Consider the following 23,242-nt stretch of genomic DNA (forward strand, 5'->3'; position numbering starts at 1 on the left):
GAATTTTAGAGGATATGAATTCGAGAGTATCCATTCATCATCTATCATCCATAGGGCCAATGAATGGATTTGCTCAAAACCTAACGTGGGCCTAGCGCTACTACTTGGTTGTGCACGCCAAGTAGGCTGCTGTGTTTCGTGGGCTGGACAGGTGGCCCATAAACATTTAGGGGCGTTTAACAAATGTGCTATTTAATTGGGCTGGACCTGGACCTGGACCTGGCCCAAGAATCTAACTGAGGCCCGAATTCTTTCGCGCCGCCGTTAACCCTTGCAGAGTGGCAGTTGCGGTGGTGCGTCTTTTTACTGACGAGGCCACAGCAGAGCTAAAGATTCTCGTCTCTGTGGCTCTCGTCCTTTGCAGCGACTACTACCGAGAACCCTTAAGAGCTACCATGGCTCTCGCCTGTAACACTTCGTACGTTTTCATGCCCATCTCCCTTTCTCCTCGCTTACCCTTCAGAAGCGTAAAATCTGAGTTTTTTACTTCGAATGCACGTTCACTTTCTTTTATTCTGCGTTTCCACTCCCCCATCCCTTCTGTTTCGTCCTTCTCCATAATCTCAGTAAAACCCATCTCCTCTAGGTTCTCCATAGAGCCTCTGAGGGTGGCAGCACAGCAGAAATACGTTTATCCCGACCCTATCCCGGAATTCGCAGAGGCTGTGAGTTTCTTTCTTTCGGTTCCCTAATTTCATTCATCACTGATTTTGTCTTGTATATTAGTTATGAGGTTTTTGGATTTTATGGAGACCTAATCTTGAGACTTGACTTCTTCATTTAAGCTGCGTCCTTCGACATGTTGAGTTGCTAATGTCAAGTTCTTTTTGTGCATTTGTGGATTACCGCAGGAGACCCAGATATTCAAGGTTGAGTTTCGGAAGAAGCTCTCCAAGGACAAGGAAACGTTTGGAAATGAACTTGATGCGGTTGTAATGGTCTGTGCTGAGGTATGATTTGTAGGTAACTCAATTTGGCTCTAACTTTTGACGAATTCTGTTATTTGTCATCTACGCCCCCTGCCCATGAAAATTAGTTTTGCAATCTCGTTTCGTAACTATACTCGCTGACAAGTGACTGGTATTCCAAACTTTGCGTTGTATCTATTGCGAGCTTGTCCAGAAATTTTTGTTAAGTAGTTAGCTGCATTGATAAAGTTATAACGAGGTTGAAACAGAGCGTTCTAATTTAACAATTCGTGGAGCCTCTGAATCTGTACTTCCTGAAATTTAGTTAGTTATTTGAAAACTTAAAAAACTAGCCATGTGGAATAGTAGCAAACTCCTTCACTTGTTGCATCTTGGGTTGGACTCACCCTTGAAGGATGCAGCCACAAGGGGAGTCGCCCAAGTCTTTATAACCTTCTCATCAGGCTACTCACATCCAATGTGGGGTTGTTGCCTATATTTGAAAGCCAAACAAAGAACTGATCTCTTATTTTTATTATTATTACAATTTTTTTTTTTTTTGGGGGGGGGGGGGGGGTTGGGGGTGGAATTTCAATTTTTCTTCACTGCAAACCTCCCTTCTTTAGAAAAACTTCACTGGTACAACAAAGTGCTTAGCTTGAGACTTCCTAACATTGGCTTTGTATTCCTCAGCATGCTAAATTTTGATCACTTCTGTATCATTGCATTGTATGGGGATACCCGTCTATTGTCATTGCATTGTATGGGGATACCCGTCTATTGTCATGTAAAACATGTGTTCGAAACTTGTAAACTTGATGACCACAAACTCCCGAACGTTGTTGGCCTGGAGCAATCATGACAACAAAACTTTTAATTAATTCCCAAGCTGAATAAATTGATACTGAAATCGGTGTGAAATGCCGCTGCATTGATTATCTCAGCTGAGACAAGATTATTACATTTCAGTCATTTGTGAACGGACACTTTTGACTTGTTTGAACTCGTCTATGTTTCCAATTATGTGTAACCTGCTTAATAAAGACCAACTACCGAATAATGGATCCACTTAATGTTCAATTTGATTTCCTACTCTAGTTCACCCTCATCAGCATCTCCGACTCCACTTCATCAACCATAATCCATGAAGCTAATTCAATGGATAGTTATCTAGCTGTAACTATAGGCCAAGGGACTGGAATTCACTTAGGAGACAACCATCACCAGTATACAAGTTAAATTTCTGAGTGGCTTAGCCATAGACCTTTCTGGTGACTTTTGATCCTTCTTTCATGCTACTGAATGGCAGTTACATTTGTACCTTGCTTTAAGGAGGGAAGAAATTTGGTATACTGATAATGTTTCTCTTTGCATGCAAAAGGGATTAGCTGGCTTTTGTCAAGTAGAAGTGTGGTTGAAGGTTTTAAATTTAATGATCATGAACTCACAACCACTAGTGGCCTGGGAGGAAACAAGAGCACAAGACTTGAAAATAATCCTCATGTTATACAAGTTGAAATGAACCCAACATCATTCACCACACTGACTAAACTAAACTGTCCCTTAAATTAATCTTTTTGTGCAATTAAGATTCAATTTTGCGGTGGTGTTAAATTTAGCTATATCCTTGGAAAATGCTTTCTGACGTAGTCTGGACTTCATTATATAAGCAAGGTCTCTGGTTGAATTAGTAGCTGCTCAATTAGTTCCACAAATCTTTGAATCACAGTTCAGCACCCTACAGATCCCAATTCTCAGAATACGGAACAGTTTCCCAAGCCAAACTTAGTATAGACATTTACAGAGTCCCAACCCCACCTCATTTCCATGCATGGAGTCCTAAATGTTAACTACCATGACCTTATCTGTATAAATTGATGCAAAATGTACTTGCAGCTAATTTTTCTTCAATTAGGAGCTTTGGTTTTGCTCTTTGAGAGTTTATTTCAGATGAGCACTCTTTGGAAGGTCCAAATTGTCCATCTGGGCATCCTGTGACCTGTTCAATACATGAGATAAGGTAAATGCGGGGGTTGAGGATTTCTACCTCTTCCCAAGTTGAATCTTGAACCTTTTAGTAAGAAACATAAAATTGCTTGGGGACTGCAACTTCTCTTTTTGAAGCTGCATATGGTAGTGTTTGAATTGCCTCCCTGGACTGCTTGTGCTAGCCTTTTTTAGTATGGTATTGCTTATCTATTATTTCTAGTTTCGTAACACAGTATAGATTTAAAAGTAAATATAAAACATGCCTCTGACCCTAGTCCATGGCAAACTTCAATGTGACCCAAACTATTTCTCACCCTACAAAGGGGGAATCATGATATTGAACTGCATCAGTGTGGCCAACTAGTTCACTTTTGGTTGCATATCACTGGGACGTACAGTTGGTCCATGACAATTCATCTATTAATGGATATTTGATATTTCATTTTGAACTTTGAAAAATCAATCCAGAATTATGTCTGCTTTGTAACTCGTTGAGTTTAAAACTACACCTAGCTGAGCTGATGATATTGGTACTAATCTTAAACCTGGAACCGAAGATGGTGAGGATAATTAAGTTTGAAGACAGATGATCAGGTCCTTCACTCATTATATGATTACTTCCTCTCCGGTCCTTTTAATTTATGACTGTTCCTGAAAGGATAAGAGGGGGCATGTGTGTGTATTGTATTTGTAAGGAGGCGCCTGGGCAGTTACTCATGGTGGATTTCTCATTTCCACTGGAATGGTGAGAACAGTCAAGCTTGAAGGTATATGATCAGGTTGGTGGGTGTATTATATTTGCAAGGAGGTGACTGGGCTTGAGTAGTCTTGGATTTCTCATTCCCACTCGAAATGTCGAATACTTTCACCAGTTTGGGTGCAGTGTTGGGAATTGAAAAGCCTCATCCTATTGACTAAATGATTTAGTGAAAGGGATGGCATTCTGGTAAACCTCTTCCTGTGCCATCCTGCTGTCTCTGGTGCTTATGGAAGGAAAGGAAACAATGAACTTATGTCTATTTTTCCATGACAATAAGCATGTCACTCAGAAGATCTTAAGAGATGCTGCTAGTTTGATTTTGGTGGCTATCAATTTATATGTCAATTTATTTCCTTTTCTTGGTGACCATTTCTTTATTTCTTAACCAACTCCACCATCAGCTTCCTCTGCAACCTGTCTCTGAAAACCACTTCTGTTCTTCATAGCCTCTTTCGGTTTCCTTTCCCTGCGCCAACCTCTTTCCAGGAATATTTACTTTGCAAGTCAACCAACATAGCCAATCTTGCAAATGTACCATTCGAAGTCCATGTACAAGAGGGGTGTGGGAACAACGAAGTGATCTGCCATCGTATTTTTTTTCTTCTCGATCTTTCCAACACATATAAAGTTGACCCTAAGATCAGCTTGGAAAAACACTGATGGCACTTGTTGATGAATATTAACGGCAGCCATCAGTTGTGTCATTTTCTATGTTTAGGATTATGTGAACTTGTCTCTGGGGAAGTTAAACGATCTGACCTCATACACTTGTTAGCTTGAAGTTCTAAATTACTTTCCATTAACAGAAAAAATTAGCAAAATGTCAAAACACAGAATCAACTTGGCCTTCACGGCACTTGGAAGTACAGGTCTCGATGTCTTCTATTAAATCTAAGCAATTGGTGAATTCAAATCATGGAACTATAGCAAATACCAATGACCTAATTACAGGTGGGTAGATAAATAGCTTTTCCAGATGCCAACAGAACAGCCCACATGTGGAAACAGTGAAGAAAATCTATCATCCTTATCCAGAGTAGAAAAGAATCTTTCATACTTTTTCTAGCTAACCATCACTTCTCTTTCCCATTTCCCGGAGCATCTTTCTCCGGTTGGGTCGCTTCCTTATAGGTTAACCATATTTTAACCCTCCAAGTTGGTGGAGAGAAAACAAAGTTAGAATCAGATGATACCCTCGCATCAATGTTATGATTTCAATTCAGCGTGAAACTGGAGAAGTTTGACCTATAATGTCTATAGTATTTGACTCTTTAGTCTTTAATTAGTAATCCAACTGAGTTGGAGAAAAAGCCAGAGCCTGCCATTACTGTGACCAGATAAACAAGTTATTTGGTCTTGGAATCAAGTGGAGCGACTGGCGTGGGCTGATCCTGGGAGGAGATATTCATTGGTTCTTTGTGGTCAAAATAGGTTGAATATGCTTATGATCATAGAGATGTGCTTCAATGACTAGGCCTGCTGTCTTATATCCTGAGTTCGTGGAATACATTTGAATATTTGGCATCATTGCTAAGAAAAACATGAGTGTTGATATTAGCTTCAGACACACATATATGGCCAAAAGAATTGATTAATGGATGCATGCACAACCCTTTTAATTGGTTGGGTATGGCTGATGTGGATCTACCGACTTGAAGCAATAATCATATAAAGGTCAAGATATATCTGTCTTATTATCTCATACTGAGTATATAATAGGTTCTGGCTTCTCCTTCAAGCAAAATGAGTGTCAGTTTGACTCTTTCTTGGAGAGAATTATTTTTGGGAAGATGGACTTATGATATTCCTAACTAGCAGATGAGGTATCATGAGCTTGCTCTGGTCAATTGCTGATTATGCAATTAATTGGCATCCACATCTAACTTTCCACTTTGTCTACAGTGGCGAATTCTTCATTTGAAAGAAAAATAATAAGAATTACTTGAAAATGGGTGAAGTATTCTCTACATAATTGAATAGTTAATATTTTCCTTACGGATAGTATATGGCTTGATGCATGCTAACATTCATAGGAGAGCCAAGAGTTTTTCAGCTCGGAAAGAAAAGAAAAATGAAGGAAATGCTGATTAAATGGTTATCCGTGTGGAGCAGATATTCAATGATTTTCTGCACAAGGAGTATGGAGGCCCTGGAACCTTGTTGGTGGAACCTTTCACAGACATGCTAGTTGCTCTCAAGGAGAAGAAGCTGCCAGGAGCCCCTGTGGCTGCACGGGCTGCACTTTTATGGGCTCAAAACTACGTAGACAAGGACTGGGAATTATGGAACTCCCAATGATTTTTCATGTTTGTATTCAGATTTACATTCAGTTCCCACAAGGCACAAGCCAACTTATTTGCTTACTGCTTTCTCATCCACACGAAACCACACACAGAACCAGATTCTGCATGATGCTGACCTTTAATCTAAAGACAAATCTAGAATTCATTCTGGAAAAGTAGTGATTACAATCTTGGATGGGCAAAGTTCTTCATCTTTATACAGAGGTTTTGTATTACTCATCGTGTCAGTTTGATGTGGAGTTTGGGAACACTTGGCATTTTACCCATTACACAAATGTACTTATAATTGTTTCCACAGTTGGGGTTGAGGACAGTCCATTGCTCTGGTTGCTGGCCATGGTCGTTTGAGATGGATCGGGAAACATTATGAAGCATTATGAAGCATCGTCTGTCATCTGCATTCAACCTGTGGCCTCGGAGATGCTCTGTAACGATGGGCGCCACGGTCTTGATCTTGTTGAAGCTGGAGGTGCTGAATGGACCCTTGGCCGGTGTTTGTCTGCCACCTGAAATTTACAACATGATTCATAAATGAATATTCATAGGAAAAGCAATAGATAGTCAATGGATCATGTAAAATCTTCTCTTCTTTTCTATCATTGGGTCGGTCGCCCATGTCGTGAAAACTTAAGAAGCAATGTGAACTGAAGCTCAGTTTATAATCTCATGCTTGTGTGTTCTGGGCCAGTCGATGTTGAGCGAAGGATTGGTTGGTTCATATGCACCCAAATAAACGAGTGACTAGAAATTCTGTGCAATTTGTGAATAAACAAGCTTCCGGATCCCTCTTTTTTTGTTTTTTTTTTTTCGTTTCCTCTCTTCTAAATAACTATGGCTGGTTTCTCCATCGATCTTGGAGAAATACATGAAGCTTTGGTTGGCGTTAAAGCAGAAACCTCACCTGAACCTGATTGGGGTTGTCCGTGTTGGAACTTATTGATCGAGTCTCACATGCCGAGGAACTCTGCTGCTCTGCCTTCCGCCTGGGTGGCTTATCAGTTGATTCGGTGGCGTTTTCCTTCTTCTTCTTTGCATACTTCCTCGCCCACAATCCCTTCATGACCTCTGTATGAAGCAGGAATAAAAATAAAATGAGGGTGAATAATAAATGAACAAGAACAGAGTAGTTAATTTGATTTGTGAAGCATCCAACAGCTACTAAATGTGACATAACAGATAAGAAAGATTGGAAATAAGAAAAGGAGAGAAGAGGGGGAAGGGATGGTGAGAAAGGAGAAACCTTGGGAAGTAACGAGGCGGTAAGCTTGGCCGAGAACGAGAGTATCCGTAGGTCGGAGTACTTTAACGCGGGTGATGCGAACCTCGTTGTTGCTGTTGTTGGAGGTGGAGGTGGAGGTGGTTTGGTGTTGCTGCTGCTGCTGCTGCTTCTGCTGCTTCTGGTCTTTGTGGTGATGGGTGGTGGTGTTGGAGTCGGAAGGGATGCAGAGGGTGAGGACGAGAGCAACATAGTGACCTGGGTTTGTTCTCATGACCTCGCTGGCGCTCATCGGCCAATAATACCTCTCCACTTTCCCACTTGGATGTTGTATAACCAAGGTCGCCGTATCTACCGCCTGACAATTCCCCATCTCGATCGATTCACCACTTATTTACAGAGAAAACAAAACAAGAGAAGAAAAACGAAGGAAAACGGAATCTTGGTTGCAAGAGGAGAGGAAGGAGGAGGCGAAGGTGGAGAGCGTTAAGACAGAGGAAGCAAAGAGGAGGAGGAGCAGAGCAAGTGGGGGAGGTTCGCAGAAGTAGCAGAATGGCTGCAGAGGGCTTCCTTCTTCCTTCACATCATCCCAGAGCAGAGTCCCTTGCTGATAACGCAGGACACACGAAATTAGCAAAATCTCTTAACAAGGGAAGGAAGCTGTCTTACCATACACTGCTTTGCTACATTAATAGGTCTTACCAGTTACTACTCCTAAAAGTTAATGATAATAACGAATAGTTTAGATTATTTGACAATCCAATGGGTGGCATCTTTCCTTGGATGCTGGCTGCTATGTTGTTGTTAGCCCAGACCCTCGTGGCTTCATCCCACGAGTGCACAGATGGTTTGCCGTACCATATCAACTCAGGATGTTATACTAAATCCAGTGGTAGGTAGGTGGGTGGGTGGGTTGGTTGGTGTCTCTCTGGTGGTGTTTCTCTTCTCCTCTTGTACTTTGCCTGTCCATTACTGTTCTCTGTTTGCACTAGATATTTAATAACGTCTAATTTTGTTAGACCCAAAAAAATTAATAATAACGTCTAATTTGATATATAAATGATAGATTGAACCAGCCTAAGTATGAAATATATAATTTTCATTCTACAATAAGTAGATAACTCTCAGAGTATACCAAATTAGAATACATTAAGAACATAAAACTCTGCTTTTGCATTTGAAAAAATTTGAAAAAAAAAAAAATCTCAGGCAATTTGTTTTTTTATCCGTTACTGCAATAACAAGAGCAAGCGTGCGATAGATTCCGTGTTCTAAAAATAAATATTAATTCACATGTATGACCCACTCCCCTTCTTGCGGGGCCTGGGGCCTGGAGCCTGGCACCATCTGTTCTCTGGACCTGATAACAAAATAAGAATTTCTGGAGCTCCAGAGCATTTCAAACAGTCAATTTTCTTTTCTTTTTCTTTTTCTTTTCTGTAATGCATTGTAAGAATCTTAAGATAGTATATTAATAGAAGAAAGAGGAGTTAATGGAGTGTTTGGGAATCAAACATCCGATCCCACGCAATGTAAATTAAGTATAAGAGCAAAAATTAAAAGAGAAGCCAGCGCTTCTAATTGCGTGACTGACCAACCTCTGCTTTTAAAATAACAACAGTGCTGCATTGAGCCATCATTTCTCCACTCTCGTACTCAGCTGTTCTGCATTTGTCTCTTTTCTATTATTGATTGATTTTGATTTTTCCAAGCATAGAAAACAAACAAATAAACCTTCTGTTGCTTTAGTCCCTCGTCCACCACCACCACCACTGACGGTGGAGGAGCGGTTGTGCCTCCGGGCCTCTGGGGCCACCATTTTCTTGTGGGTGGGTACCCACATCTACCATGCTATTATTGCCTGTATCAGATTATACATATGGCTTTCATAAATAATCAAACATTAAGATATCTAATATGAATAAATCATCTGAAAATTTTAAGGGTACTTTTGTCTCACACTCTGGATCCATCCCTACATCCGACGGTCCACAGACACCCCAAAAAAAATCAATCAAGATGAATTGATGCCTTTTTGACCTTGTTTACTTACTTTGCGCCTCCAAAATACATCATTAACAATGCATCATGCATATAAAGCAAAAAAATGCTGGACCAGATTAGAATTGTCTCTCTCTCTCTCTCTTATTATAGGCCAAAAAAGAGGAATGCTAATCAAAGGGCTATGACTCCTACACATATCAGCAAAGGATTTTGGGTTGCCCCACCTATCAAATAAAAGGAAAAAGAATAAATCCTCTGTAGATTCCCACTAACTTAGTGTGTGGGTGGGCTTTATAAACCTATAACGTTAAAATCAACCCATGAGCTTTTATAACTGAAACATATTCTAATCCCTTAAATCTTATCTGGGTTTACTGTAATCCTTTTATACAGAAAAAAAAAGGCACCACTTTCTTTTAAAAGCTTTTAGAAGTCCAATGCAATGGAAGTGAAACTCAAACTGACTTTGTATTATAAGAAAACAAAATCTCTTAGATCTTTACTCTCAAGATGCTTCGATTATTCATACATATCCAGGCTTTTTCAAAATTTTAGTAGGATTTGTATTGAAAGTGGTGACCTCTGCTTTTGTGTCAACTGCACCAGTATGATGTGGAACAGACCATCAGAATCCTTTTTCTTCCCTTTTCTAATCAAAAGGAATATGGAAAAGATAAAAAGTAATACTCCCACTCTACAACCCCAAAAACCAATAGAAGCGAGGTAGCTTCTTAACTAATTCTAAGGCTTTATTTAGTGAATATTTAATGTTCATTAAAGTGAGATTTAGGGGTTTAACCCAAAAGCCAATGGTATATGAACACTCATATACAAGATTAAATTGATTAAGATAGATTAGACAACAATCTGTATGAAGATACCTAGAAGATCATTGACCCTTGTTAATATGTACTTGTGTCCAAGTATTTGACTTCTAGAGCCATAGAATAGCTTGATTAAACTCACATGTGTTTTAACTCTTCAATTAATGTTAAGGTCCTGTAGCCATGTGAACTGTTAGGGATCTTGGGTTTATAAATTAATCAGATTATTTGACTGTTCAAAGATGACCACCTGGGAAAGACAGCCTCTGATATTAAATGACCAACTTAAAACTCTTATGGTTAACATGTAAACATCCTTCAATATTTAAATGGAGGATCTTTGTTTTATATGGTTGAGACACACTTGAATTAATGCAAGTAGGACTTATATAAAACTCTCTTTCTTCATAATGTGTAGGGTTTAAGGACTGCATTTCTTGGTTTGAGTATTCTCACCCGCTAAACCCACCCAGAAATGGGCTCTCCTTTCTTTAAAGGGGAGTGGTCTTGGGAGAGAAATTACATTCTTCCGTTGTGAAGATATCACCTTCATGGAGCATGTTTCAAATGCTTCCCCCATAATTTAATCCACTAACAAGATAACTCTTTAAAGGGGACCATTTGAATAGTGTTAGGAAGAGATAGCTGACATGAAAGGGGGAAAAAACAGGAGAAAAAAATGAGAAAAGCAGAGGATTCAGAAACTGAAACCAGGAAAAGGGGAACATAAAGAAACAGAAAGTGATATAATTTTAGACATGTTCAATGAATAATATAAACTTTGTATCCTCCTTGTTTTGTTTGGATCAGGCAGCTTTAATCAAACTTGACTTGACCAGTGCCAGTACTTCATCATCCCTGCACTATCAAAGATCTCCATGATCTCAGACAAACCAGTTATCTCTGCTAATCAACTGATTCTCATCAACTGGTTCTCATACATATTAGTGAACATGCTTTTGATATTGAGTCATATATATGGAGGTTAATGTCCCATTTTGCTTTTCCATGTATTTCTTACGTTCTGCTTGGATGTTTATGTATATCTATGGGATGCTCTGGTTCTGCGACATCAAAGTCTCACTTTCACTTCCTTTCTACCTGTTGAGACAAAAAAGTAAAACAAGACCCCATTAAAGTCACTTTCAGTTTTTTACCTTTCTAGTTATGTATACCCAGCTGGCTAGTGATGTTCAGAATGGATTGATTTCTGTGCCACCACAATTTATTTTGGCTGGACATTGTTCCATTCTCTCATCAATTATTAGTTTTCCAATTTGGTTCGACTGTACATTTTAGGAGGAATGAAATAGACTAGAACCAAGAATGAAAGATGTCCAGAAGATTCAACCCCCAAAAGAAAAGGGAAAAAAAAAGCCCATAAGAAGAAAAGACGGGGTTAAACTTAATAACTGCAAGTCCTAAAATGCAAATGTGAAATGAGTTAACTTGTTGCAAAATTACTTCTCTTTAATTCACCAATTACCACTTTGATGATTAAGTGCCTGAAATTATTGCAGCCAGAAAGAGATGGAAGCACTCTTTCTTTGGTTAGGATTACAAGAAGAAATGAAACTAGACAGCAGATGGGTCATCAATCACTTAGTCAAGAGGAAATTGAGTAAGGCCTCGGTAAAGAATACTTACATTGTTGAATATTAAGAGAGCTGATGTCCTCTGTTTTTTCTTGATTGTCCATAATTGCCCTAATATAGGTGAACCCTTGAAAATTGGAATCGGGTATGAGAAGGCAAGCTTTTTCAAAATCCGTTATCCCAATATAATTATTTCACAGAGCATACTCAACCTGCAATGATTCCCACTTGGTGTGGAGTTCCAAGCTTTCTTGAAGGGCAACAACATCCAACAAATTGCTCTGCTTATCCTCACCAATGGTTGCGGTTTTGCAAGTTCCAAAACAGTTGAAATATCTATGTTGGAAAACCCATTCTTGAGGAAACCCATGCCATTGCATTGCATATCTTCCCCTGTATCATAAGTCGCACCTGTTGATTAGTAACTGTTCAAGAAGATCAAGTAGCATGTAAAGCTAGTATACATTAATGGTGAATAGTTTATACATATTCTTGCATTGACATTACATGTGATGACTAATTTCATTGCAAGCAGTTGAAGTAAAAATTGTTTAAGGAAGTGAAATTGGAAATCAAATTGGTTCTGAATCCTATCCAATCAACCAGAATCGACTGTGAATGGGAATCTTAAAACAGTTAAGCTCTGTAATCAAGACATAAATTATCGATTAGATAGCAGGGTCCAGTAACAGTAGTGTAAACGTAGGATAGAAAACATGTAAGGTGTGGGGTTTCCTCAGGGGTGGTGTTTCCTTGCCCTTTATTGGCCCTTTATTGACAACTTCTACATCATCAGGATCTGATGTGTTGCTGCCAGCAACTACAAACTTCAACATAAATCTATATGAATTTGAAATTGAAGTAAAAACCAACCCTGCATTTCCTTTTCAGTTTTCCCTTCTTCTATGAATTATCTGCTGTCCTAGCTTTTTTGCATGTCTCTCTCTCATCTAATCCCCTAATTGAACATTGTTTGGCCTTTTTATCATTTCAGTGGTAATAATTCTAATTGAAGATGGAACACAGTTATTTTGGAACAAGCATGCCAAAAAGTTATTCTTGCCATGCGTGTTTCAACTAATCTTTAATACCAAAAGCCAAATTCCTAACGTCTCTCTTTTAAACATTTTGCTTTGCCACGTCTCAATCCATGGGTACCTAAGTAACCTAACGGCCCATTAAATTTTCTATATTCTGTTTTAAATTACAAAAATGCCGACATGGAAATGTCTAACCAAAGCTCTTCTTTTTCTCTTTTTCTCTTTTTTCTTTTTTCTTTTTTTCTTCTGGTAAACATGTCTATCTAAGTTCCAAATAGCGGTAACTGGTGGATCACATTTGGTTACTTTGATACAAAAAAATGGAAATGGCTGGGTCCCCTCTCTCCTACGACCATGGCGGGCCCATCCTCCCATAAAATTGTTTTATCATGACTCATGGAGTCATGGGTCAACCTTGGGCTTTTGGAATGGGCATAGATCTAGGCCTTGGAGTTGTAAATATATAATGGCCCCTTTCATTCAAAGCCCCTTTCATTCAAAAGCTCAGAGAAACCAGTCATTCCTTCTCATAAACTTTTGATACGCCACGCCCTGAGAAAGAACACTCACAATCCCTGAAAACTGCAAACTGTAGAGAAGATTAACAGATTTCAATGATATATAAACAGAAGTTATTCGAAATAATGGAATCAGGCATGAATACACAGGGAAGCTCTCTCCTGAAATGACCTTTATGGGGCACAAAATATTCAGTCTACACCTATTTGGTGCACTTCTCCAAGACACTCGATCAAAAAACCCTCTGCATTTCCAGGGAAAGAAAAGACTTCCCACTTAATTCTGTTTACATTTTACATTTACTACTGACTTCAGATCTGTTGGGTTTCAATTGTTCAGTGATTTCACCAAAAAAACTAAAATTTCGGTGAGGATTTTGAGAGCTCTGGCTCTGTGCTCCCCCAACAAACTCCACTCCAGCATGACTTACTTGCCACTTAGATGGTTATACAGTCCAAAGACACAGAGCAGGAGCAGGGAGAGGAAAAATAGATATAAAACATTATCTATTGTGCACAGCAGTGCACCACTACAAACTGACACGTGGACTGAGATTAAGATTTCAATTTTAAGTGGAAAAAGAAAAAGAAAAGAAAAAAAACCCACTTGAGAGACCCGTTTTAACTTCTACATACACATTTCCAAGAACCCGCCAAACTAATGGTCGATGATGAGACTGTTCGTCAAATTCCCAATTTTCAAGCAAGATCTGAAAAAGAGAACTTTGGGTGGGGGGGAGGGGGGAAGAACCTTGTGCATATATGCCATAGTAAAGCATGCCAGAGAGCTGTGTGTGCCGATCGAGCCCAAAATTCCATCCCCACATGAAATTCTACACCACTCATATCAGTACCTACAACTAGTACACCTCCTCTCCATGGATTTTACAACGCAAGTTATACTGTGATTTTGTTCACTTCCGCTTTTTAAATTAAGAACTGAAAATCCTCAACCTTACACGGAGGAAGAAAAAGATGTGAAACGAGACTGAAGTTGTGGGCAGCCAGGCAGGTTCTTAAAAATGGGGATGTATAAGTCAAACGTCTTTTTAAAATCTTAATCTTATCCCACGCATCCACGAGTCTGCAGTGATGCACCAGGATGTTTTTCCTATCAGGGAGAACAGATGTTTCTCCATCTGGGAGAATAACCTGAGAACTGATCAGTGATCTGGAAATGTGCAAAACAACAATAAATGTAAACAGGTGACAGGTGGAGATGGACGTAATTGTCGTTGACCACCGGATACAGTAAAAGTTACCCCAACTTCTTCTTTTTTTGGGGATAAGTGATAACCAATCCCTCACCAAGGCATGCTACTCATTAAGTAGGTTAGCAAAAGATTATATAGATGTGAGACCTAGAACTCTAGAAGGCAGGAAATTCGCTTTTTGCTACTTGAACTTTCATTAAACCCCTCTTTGATTTACAGTAACTGGAAACAATATATGACTGAAAGTAAGATACAGAATCTGTTCTGCTATATCCTCTAGAAATGAAAGATTCATTTATAACACTGCTATCGATTGGCCTGACAGACACATGACTAATTAAAGGAAAAAAAATAGAAACAAGGAATTGCAGTGTAAACCTCTCCTCCTCCTGTGAGACTTTCTAATAGGGATGAGCTAAAAGTCGGAGCTTTTGAAACAGGGACAGATTTCAAAATCATACTGACGGGAAGAACTTGTTGAGATTGAAAGGCAAGGAATAAAATTCCTCACTCCTGGTGTCAGACTTGAACGACCGGAATTTGTCCCACCAGTGCATTCCCCTGTCTTTCCTCGTTGCACTGTCTTTCCGATGCAATGTCAAGTCCAGGAACAAGGCCAGGAAGCCAGCTACAAATGCTTCAGAGGAGAAAGGCACATTCACCATGTCATTGAACTGCAAAGACCAGCAGATCAAACTCAAAACAGTCAGTTGGACAACCATGCACTGAGGTGATAATCCAAATCCCAACTCATGAATGCACAAGGAAAGATAAAAAGGAAAATTTTTCATTCATACCCATCTTGCATGCGTGTGCACCGGACCGTAACCATTAACTGCAGTGTACTCATTGAAATATTGGGGCACAGATATGCCCATGAAAACTGAGAAACCTAGTATAAATTTCGTTCTGAAGCTGTTGAGATTGCAGAACTGGAGGAAGCTCAGACCAACAGAACCTGTTCCACCACGAATTTTTGGGGGGAGGGAAGGGATCAGAGATAGAAAGGCTGTCAGCTGGAACCAGTTAAACAGAAACTACGATAAGAAAAGGTTCTCGGTTTTAAATTGAACATACCCACATACGCAAAGAACAGGCAATACAGTGCAGCAATAATTGGTGCAGGAATGGATGCAAAGACTGCTCCAAATTTTCCTGAATAGTTGACAAAAATTGACTGGATCAGAACCTAATATTAAAAATACAGAACCTAGAAGTTTCCTCCCAAAATCCCATGGAACTTACCTAGGACAGAAAAGAACAACATGAACCCAGCAGATATTTGAACCACCCTTCGGCTGCCAACGCGTGTCAATGCTAACAAACCAGCATTTTCACTGTTTTCAGGATAGCAGAATCAGATATCATGCTTATTAATGCTACATTGGTTCAATTTTACCAATAAAGCACACAGACAAGTTTCTTTTCCAGAAAGCCTTACACAGATACTGAAGACCCATTTACAGTTCCAAAAATGCCAGAGAATAAGATCGCGACTCCCTGAAATCATATCAAATAGCCAGTTTAGAAACTGCAACATACAGGACCAACTACATTCAGAAAAACGAAACACTAGTATGCAGCGAGGATAATGGTGTTGTATTAACCTCCAACCATACACCTAGCACCAATTTAAATGGTTTAATGATTGGACAACATTGAGAACCATAATATTCCAAGGACAAAATACACATTTTGCAGAGTCAACACTGCTGCTGAGGCCAAGGAACTTTCACACATGCTCTACGGTCATCCAACCAGATTGAGGGACCAAATAATAACCGTCAGTACAATGTTGGGTCAGGCACCTGCAAGAGTAGTCCCACCTGATGCATGGGTTGGCGATGCCTCAACCAAAAATAGAAGCATCACACTCATTGTTCCATTAAACCTACCTTTCATATTTTTTTCATTGGAAAATTCCTTTTTATTAATTCTCTCTCCTTCCATGCGGAGAAAGTTGGGTAAGTAGGGATTGACCTGCTGCTCCATAGACGCATACCATACCATTGTTAACATTCTTGAATACTTGTGTTGTACTCACTTTCGATGTATCATGAATAAACAGAATCCATACTGAAATTATCCGTACCTGCCAACCAACTCCACGGCTGAGAACAGATGGTGGCAATGGAGTTGCACTAGCATACCTCGAAACTGCAATGTAGGTGCCAGTGGACTGCATTTGATCATGAAAACTGTGGACATTTTAGTAGAATTTAGAGTATTAAAACAACACTAAGGTCCACTAAGCACGAGAGAAATATTAAACCATCCATGCTAGACAGTAACCAAAAGGACTATGTAACTGCCCAAAATGAACTTCAAGACTAAATTGTCGTTTTCAGGAGAATAAATAAATAAATAAAGCACCAGAAAGTATATAGTGGACTACATGTGGTTATCAAAGAATGGAACCATAGGAATTACCTCCCAACTTTTGACCAATCATGCATTCCAAGCTATGTCCCACAACATCATTTACCATTTCTATTAACATTTTATACACATTCCTGACTGGAAGACTTAACCCCCCCCCCCCCAACCCAAAAAAAAAGTGGAGATATGTTTTGTGGTTTTTCTCCAGTAGAAAATTTTGAAGGGTGTGAGTTCTCAAGTGCTCTCACTCTTAGGATCATGAGAAAAAGCATTGTCATATGGATAGACTGGTCACAGATCCCACAAAACACATTAAGGATGCGGGCACTATATTGCAGATCATCATATATGTGCTCGTGTGTTCCATTAACAACAACCTAATGGTAAAGCATCTAGATGTACCAAATAAAATAGTCACATAAGGTCGGGGGAAAATAGTGCTAGCGATACCGTATCTATATATATAACCACAGATATTAGAAGTTAACAGACCTCTACAAGTGCAACGAATGAAGCCATCATCATGGCAAAGGCTTCACCTGCATCAAATGAAGGTGCTCCCCACTGAAATGGATATGGAACCCTTATCCTGCAAACATACATCATAGAAAACACTACTCATAAGCTTCTAGTTAGTTGAGCATAACACATCCAAACTCAGAAACCAAGAAGATAGCATAATCAACCAACTGAAATGCAAGCATAATAGTCTATCACAGCACTGATGTTACGAAAATGCCCAAAATATAAGGGCGAACCCAATGCCGAGTGCTCCCACACAAGCAGAGTCCTTGTGGGGGGGGGGGGGGGGAGGAATTTCCTACACAACATTACCTCAGCAATTTTTGCTGAGAGGTTGTTTTGATACGTTGACCTCAGGCTGCAACTATGGTCCAACGACCATTGCAACAATGGCCAAAATACTTCAAAAGAAAAGCAAGGAAAGAGTTAAGACTAAGGTTCATAGAGAATGACATTACCATGGGGCCCCACTCACAAGCCCAGCTTTATCAGTACGGCAAGTTAGTTGAGTTTTTAGAGGTGCATTCTTGTATGCTCCACCAACAGTAAGGAGGTGGGCATAAACCCACACAATTACCACAGAGAAGATAACAGCAAACCGATCGAATACATGCCTATCAGTGTGTATCACATGAGGTATGTACTGCAAGACAAGCACTTGATCAGTAAAAACTATTCGTTTAAATAGAGATCGAGCTAGGAGTCAACATACAGTATGTCAGTGAGACCCACCAAGGAAATGGGAAGTGTGACAACACTAATATTTTTCATCCAGACATAAAGTGCACTCAAGATATGTTTTAACACTTCATAACCTTGATTGTAAAAAACAAATTTAGGTTTCTACCATAGATTGAAGAACGTTACCTGTGAAAAAATGATCAATATGATGAGCTCTGGTAGTCCAATTTCAACACACTTAGCAACCTAAAGTCAAAGGCAAAATGGTTCATACACATCACATTAAGCAGGGAAGATTAAACATGCAAACTTCAAATAAAATTGTCTTCTCAAGAAATATCTAAGATAGAACTGAAGCATCACCAATATTTAACTATCAATGTCTGAAAAATAATATGCTGTACTTACCCCAGGGAAACCCAGCTCATAAAGTCCAAACCCAGCTAAAGCTACCAAGGGTACAGCTGACAGTGGACTTAAGAACCTGAACAAATACATATATAAAGAAATAAAATGTATAAGCAAAAGTTTGACATTTTTTGATGACACAGTGCAACAAATATGAACAGGATCCCTCTTCTGGATGCCAAATGCATCAGAGCCAGTATTTAGAATTTTCTTGAATGAAGAGGGTAAATCAATTGTCATTGCAAGTCAAGAATTTTACAGAAAAGTTCAGGCCAAGAGAATTTGTGTATCTCAAGTTGACTTGGAAAAAACTCGATAAAGCAGATATATGAACCAGCCAAAAGGAAGTGTAAAATCTGAAAACCCTTTTATTCTTTAATTTTCTAATTCGGTATCATGCAGCATTAGCTCATTCGAATCCCTTCAGTCAAATAATAATAGAAACTCTACTAAAATTAACCCTCAAATTTTGAACCAACCTTGTAACATTCCGCCAGAGGCCACTGAATCCTAGGATAATCTGAAGTGTTGAAGCAACAATAAGAGCACCCTGGATTCCACGCATAATTCGCTCAAATTTCTGTTCAATTGCAGAAAAATAAGTGTGATGGTTAATACTAGGACAACACAAAATACCAGGAAAAGATTAGCCAACAGGATGGGAATTAAATCAGTATACCTCATGAGGATCAACAATATTACTGTATCGACCAGCCAAAATTATTGATATGGTAGGTGCCACAAAGGTGTATGATCCTCCAATCACGGCAGGCAATCGAGTCCCAAACAGTGACTGGGTTAGTGTGTTCAGGCCAGCAACAAAAAGTAGTGTCTGAATAACTTTGGCTTTCTCTTCCTGCAAAGTGCAAATATAACTTGAACTATAGTTGAAGAAGAGTATCCGAAGCAAAATAAGCCCACAAGTTGGACTAGATAGAATAGAATGAGAAGTATGTTATTCACATGAGTTTGATCTTCCAAAGGCTTACATTTCCTCCGCCCATCTGAGGAACAAGAGCAGTTGGAATAATGACGGTTGTACCTAGCATGACCAGGTAGTGCTGGAAACCAAGGAGGATGGCCTCCGCTGCAGTACAGATACCCAAAAGGATTCAAGAAGTGAGAGTGGGATCATAAGACAAACAAATGCTTAGAGTGAAACAAGGAGTAAAAAACCTAGTAAGTTTCATAGCATCCACTCATCTAAACAGAGCAGTTCATATTCTGCTGCAAATAGAAAGCGTAACACAAGTTGGATCATCCAGATCAATTGAAAGCTTAAAAACACAGGAAGGTAAGTCAAGATAACCTCATCTTGACTTAATTGGAACTGGTAAAAGTAGACCTCAAGACGAAGAGAATAAAAATAGGAAAACGCAGGGGTAACTTCACCAACTAAACAAAGCAGCAGGGAGAAAAAAAATTAAGAGTCACGAATAGATAACTAATCACAAATGGTGATGCAAACAAATGACTATAAAAAGAACTACCCCATTCTTTCCAAATAAACCGCACCATTACATAAACGGGAAACAACGAGACAGATAACCAAAAACAGGAAATAATGGGATGAGATATGCAGAAGAAACTCACGCCAAGGAGGGGGGCTGGTTATGCAGTAAGCAATGTTGGGCAGCTGATCCTTCACCGGGTGTGGTTGCAATTCATCCTGTTTTGGTGCCGGAGCGGCGCCACCTCCTCCACCCGCCATGATCGTCCTTCCTCAGAGCTTACCTCTCTTCGTCTTTCGTCTAAAAACCCAACAATCAATAAATCTCTCACCACAAGAAGAAAACCCAAATCTCCACGCAAACCAAATCCCAAAACTCTTAAAAGCCAACGACAAAAGTCTAAAAAAGAAACCCAGAAATTTGACTCTCCAGAAAAGCAAAATCGACACCGACCACAAGGCGCACTGATGGAGACTACCGAGGGAAAGAAAATATATATGAAACTGAAACTGCAGCAAGTAAACTAGATGCCCTGAAAAATAATGATAACTATTGCAGGTTGTAAATCCAAGCAAAACATTACATTCGGAACACTAAAACGAACAATCTCCTGAAGTTGCAAAAACAGAAGGAAATGAGCCCAGACAGTAGTAACCCAGAAGGAAATGGAGAGAAATAATGAGAGCAAGAGAACAGAGAGGAGAATAAAAAGGACACCAGCTAAATGACCAAAAGAGAGCTACAAATCAAAATACTACTCTCTGCAACCAAGGAATCTGTAAATCAGTTTTTTATCTCTTTCTTCACCCAGTCGCGTAAAGATAAAGATAAAGAAAGCATCGGCACCGCGTTTACCAATCTCAGTATCTCAAGAGTCCAACCCCTTCCCATTTTTGACAATGCTGTAATTGAAATAAAAAAACCCCCCACTTAGAAAAAAGCGAAACAGACCACGAAAACAAAAAAGTTACAACCAAACCGAAATCAAAACTGAATCAGAAAAACCTGTTTTACACGACGGAGGATACCAGGAAATGGGGGTTTGGGGGTTACTTACACCAAAGTTGTTTCTCATGAAGAAAAAGGAGAAAAAGGAGAAAAAGGAGAAAAAGGTCAGAGAGAAAAAAATCACTATTAGTCTATCACTAAAAGCAAAAGGAGGGAAATAATTTTTTGAAAAAAAAAAAAAAAAAAAAAAAAAAAAAAAAAAGAGAACCGACACCTGCTTTTCCCCTCATTCTTGGTTGTCTCGTCAGAACTTTGATTTCAGCTTATTAACTATGCGAAGGCGAAGCTCGCATGAAGAAACAACGTAGAAGATTACTTAATTTTTGTTTAACTTAATTAAAAATTAGTAATAATACAATTCATGACACCTATTTTATTGAGAGAATCCTCTTCTTTCTCATTTCCAACATTATTTTTGTGAGTAGGTGAGTGGACAGATTAGCCCCTTTCTTTTCGTTATATTGACAAACGTTGTTAAAAATTAGCTGTAAAATACAAACACATCGCACGCATCTCACATGCACAGCTTTTGCCGGATTTTGTCCTTTTCCTCGCCTTCGAAGCATGCACCTTATATTCTTGGAGAACAAGTATCAATCTGGACCGTCGATTATTTGATAAAATAACATAAATGGATCTAAGAATCAGATGGTCAACACCATTCCACTTGTCGGATGGTGGCAGAGGAGGGTCCACAGAATGACTCATATACCATCATCTGAAGCCTGACAGGTCTTTCTTTCTATCAATCAAGGACGATACTGCATCACTGTCCTCTCATGAGGCGTCGCTTCTCAGCCGTTGAAATGGTGTCAGGCAGCTTTGGAGACATATATGTATTTGTCATTTGAAATATAAAGTGACAAGGATCCCTGGTCCCTACATCGCGAATCTTCTACATGAATGATGATCATGATCGTTGAACAGTCAATCAATAAATATAGATAATGTAGAGACCAGAACTTGAAGAAAGGAATGGAATGGGGGGTCCAAGATGTTGATGGGCTTCCGGATCACGGTTGAGACCCAATAAAATACGTATACCTATCTGTCATTAAGCCAAAAAAAGATGACTAATCAGAAAAGTTATATTACAAGTCAGTCCTGAGATTCGGATAATTATGAATTAATTCCTGATTAAAAGGGACTGGTTGGAGAAACGTCACGTTTGGTTTTGTGTGTTTGGAATTTGGAAAGCTAGTAGAGCTGTACACACTGAACTTAGAGCGAGGAGGTGACAAATTTGGACAAAATGGCGAGAGAGGGAAAGAGAGATTTTGGAACTTTACTTTAGTTACGTGAGATGAGAATCTTTCGGATAATGGCATGGTTGAATCTAGTGACGCGGATGTGAATAGCTTGAGATTGAATCGTATGTAATAATTGATTAAGATTTCGACCCATCATGAAAAGTGAAAAAGAAAAGTAATTACTCTATCAATCCACTTGAGGGTCCACAGCGTTAGGTATACATCGACTGATGAACACTGATGGTAATTATCTTAATACAGGCAAGGCAAGGCAAAGCAAACACTTCTGATTAGTCTTTGCTACGTTCTGTCACTTCTCTGGTTCCATTTATTTCCTTTGGTCCTTTTCTGTGTTCATCGTCGATCATGCTAATCTTTTGAGATGGAGATTTGCTTTTTGACGTCGATGAAAACTTTACAACAATATAGATTTGAATTTCTCAATGCTTTTAATATGGAGGGTACTGGAAAGAGAATATACTTCTTGCGTACACGGATTTTATCTAAAACCATTAAGAAGTCAAAATCCCATAACCAGATGCACTATTCCCGCATAAATAAGGACTCATTTGGGTTGCTCCATTTAATTTTTGAACAATTAATTTATGGGAAATTTATCTACCAACCACATGCACATCTTACAAAAAGGAAAAATTCACATGCACAAACCCATTTCTTCTGCCTCCCCCGCCCCCCTTCTTTGAATAGGGAGTTTCGGCCTTTTGGTATCGAAACCGATATAATTGCGTATGAAAACTAAACCACAAATTGATCGAGTATTAATTTCGAACAGCATAATGACTGAAAATCATGCAAGTCTACATTAGGGCTGAACCCATTTACTTTAGGTGTACTTGAAGGAAAGGATATTTTTTTTATAAAGATGAACAATGTTTCTTACTTCAATGCCAAGTTTAACAAAATCCCAAATATGTCAGGTGGCAATAAATTAGAAGTTGTATAATAAATATATAAATATGCATACATGGGTATGTAATAGAATTTGAAGTAATAATTTTACGTGTGCTTATGATATACTGGTGAAGGTCTCATATATAAAGACAGTAAATACAAAGAGATATTGAGTTCAAACATATATCCTTCCACACTCTCCCCAGTCCCCACCCTACTTTCCGTTTATGGGGCTGCCCTTAATCTTTATAATTAGTTTG

General features: G+C 39.1%; 3 protein-coding genes across 5 annotated transcripts; 1 reads left to right on the forward strand and 2 right to left on the reverse strand.

Moving 5' to 3' along the window:
- Positions 1-290: 290 nt before the first annotated feature.
- On the forward strand, positions 291-5,955 carry LOC149020511 (protein PLASTID REDOX INSENSITIVE 2, chloroplastic-like). Its single transcript, XM_089148672.1, has 3 exons — positions 291-665; positions 852-950; positions 5,770-5,955. The coding sequence occupies exons 1-3, from the start codon at positions 396-398 to the stop codon at positions 5,953-5,955; spliced, it is 555 nt and encodes a 184-aa protein (XP_089004798.1). The 5' UTR covers positions 291-395.
- Positions 5,956-6,361: 406 nt separating this feature from the next.
- LOC149020512 (uncharacterized) lies at positions 6,362-7,878 on the reverse strand. Its single transcript, XM_089148671.1, has 3 exons — positions 7,201-7,878; positions 6,862-7,025; positions 6,362-6,466 (listed from the first exon to the last, which is right to left on the reverse strand). Exons 1-3 carry the CDS (start codon positions 7,547-7,549, stop codon positions 6,362-6,364), a joined length of 618 nt encoding a protein of 205 aa, XP_089004797.1. The 5' UTR covers positions 7,550-7,878.
- A 6,668-nt stretch (positions 7,879-14,546) lies between these two features.
- On the reverse strand, positions 14,547-20,659 carry LOC149020513 (nucleobase-ascorbate transporter 6-like). 3 transcript variants are annotated; one of them, XM_089148674.1, is made up of 15 exons: positions 20,396-20,659; positions 19,955-20,112; positions 19,351-19,448; positions 19,041-19,217; positions 18,841-18,941; positions 18,362-18,437; positions 18,140-18,199; positions 17,731-17,915; positions 17,243-17,339; positions 16,464-16,550; positions 15,813-15,871; positions 15,617-15,708; positions 15,449-15,526; positions 15,169-15,329; positions 14,547-15,045 (listed from the first exon to the last, which is right to left on the reverse strand). In XM_089148674.1, exons 2-15 carry the CDS (start codon positions 20,070-20,072, stop codon positions 14,827-14,829), a joined length of 1,608 nt encoding a protein of 535 aa, XP_089004800.1. In that variant the 5' UTR covers positions 20,073-20,112; positions 20,396-20,659; the 3' UTR covers positions 14,547-14,826. The 3 variants fall into 3 exon arrangements, with proteins under 3 accessions (XP_089004800.1, XP_089004801.1, XP_089004799.1); XM_089148675.1 differs by lacking the exon at positions 19,955-20,112; XM_089148673.1 differs by having other exon boundaries at positions 19,955-20,659.
- Between the last annotated feature and the right edge of the window lie 2,583 nt (positions 20,660-23,242).

The sequence above is a fragment of the Hakea prostrata genome, chromosome 3 (genome assembly GCF_041222555.1).
Source record: "Hakea prostrata isolate BN-2017 chromosome 3, UWA_Hpros_2, whole genome shotgun sequence".
Classification (NCBI taxonomy): domain Eukaryota; kingdom Viridiplantae; phylum Streptophyta; class Magnoliopsida; order Proteales; family Proteaceae; genus Hakea; species Hakea prostrata.

Excerpts from the sequence above, each read along its gene's own strand:
- LOC149020511 (XM_089148672.1), top strand. The coding sequence starts at position 396 with ATGGCTCTCGCCTGTAACACTTCGTACGTTTTCATGCCCATCTCCCTT. Across the intron at positions 666-851 it reads TCCCGGAATTCGCAGAGGCT|GAGACCCAGATATTCAAGGT; the intron begins GTGAGTTTCTTT and ends GGATTACCGCAG. Across the intron at positions 951-5,769 it reads TTGTAATGGTCTGTGCTGAG|ATATTCAATGATTTTCTGCA; the intron begins GTATGATTTGTA and ends CGTGTGGAGCAG.
- LOC149020512 (XM_089148671.1), bottom strand. The coding sequence starts at position 7,549 with ATGGGGAATTGTCAGGCGGTAGATACGGCGACCTTGGTTATACAACAT. Across the intron at positions 7,026-7,200 it reads CCGCCTCGTTACTTCCCAAG|AGGTCATGAAGGGATTGTGG; the intron begins GTTTCTCCTTTC and ends TGCTTCATACAG. Across the intron at positions 6,467-6,861 it reads ACAACCCCAATCAGGTTCAG|GTGGCAGACAAACACCGGCC; the intron begins GTGAGGTTTCTG and ends TGTAAATTTCAG.
- LOC149020513 (XM_089148674.1), bottom strand. The coding sequence starts at position 20,072 with ATGGCGGGTGGAGGAGGTGGCGCCGCTCCGGCACCAAAACAGGATGAA. Across the intron at positions 18,942-19,040 it reads ATATTGTTGATCCTCATGAG|AAATTTGAGCGAATTATGCG; the intron begins GTATACTGATTT and ends GCAATTGAACAG. Across the intron at positions 15,872-16,463 it reads GCCGTGGAGTTGGTTGGCAG|GGAGTCGCGATCTTATTCTC; the intron begins GTACGGATAATT and ends ATATGATTTCAG.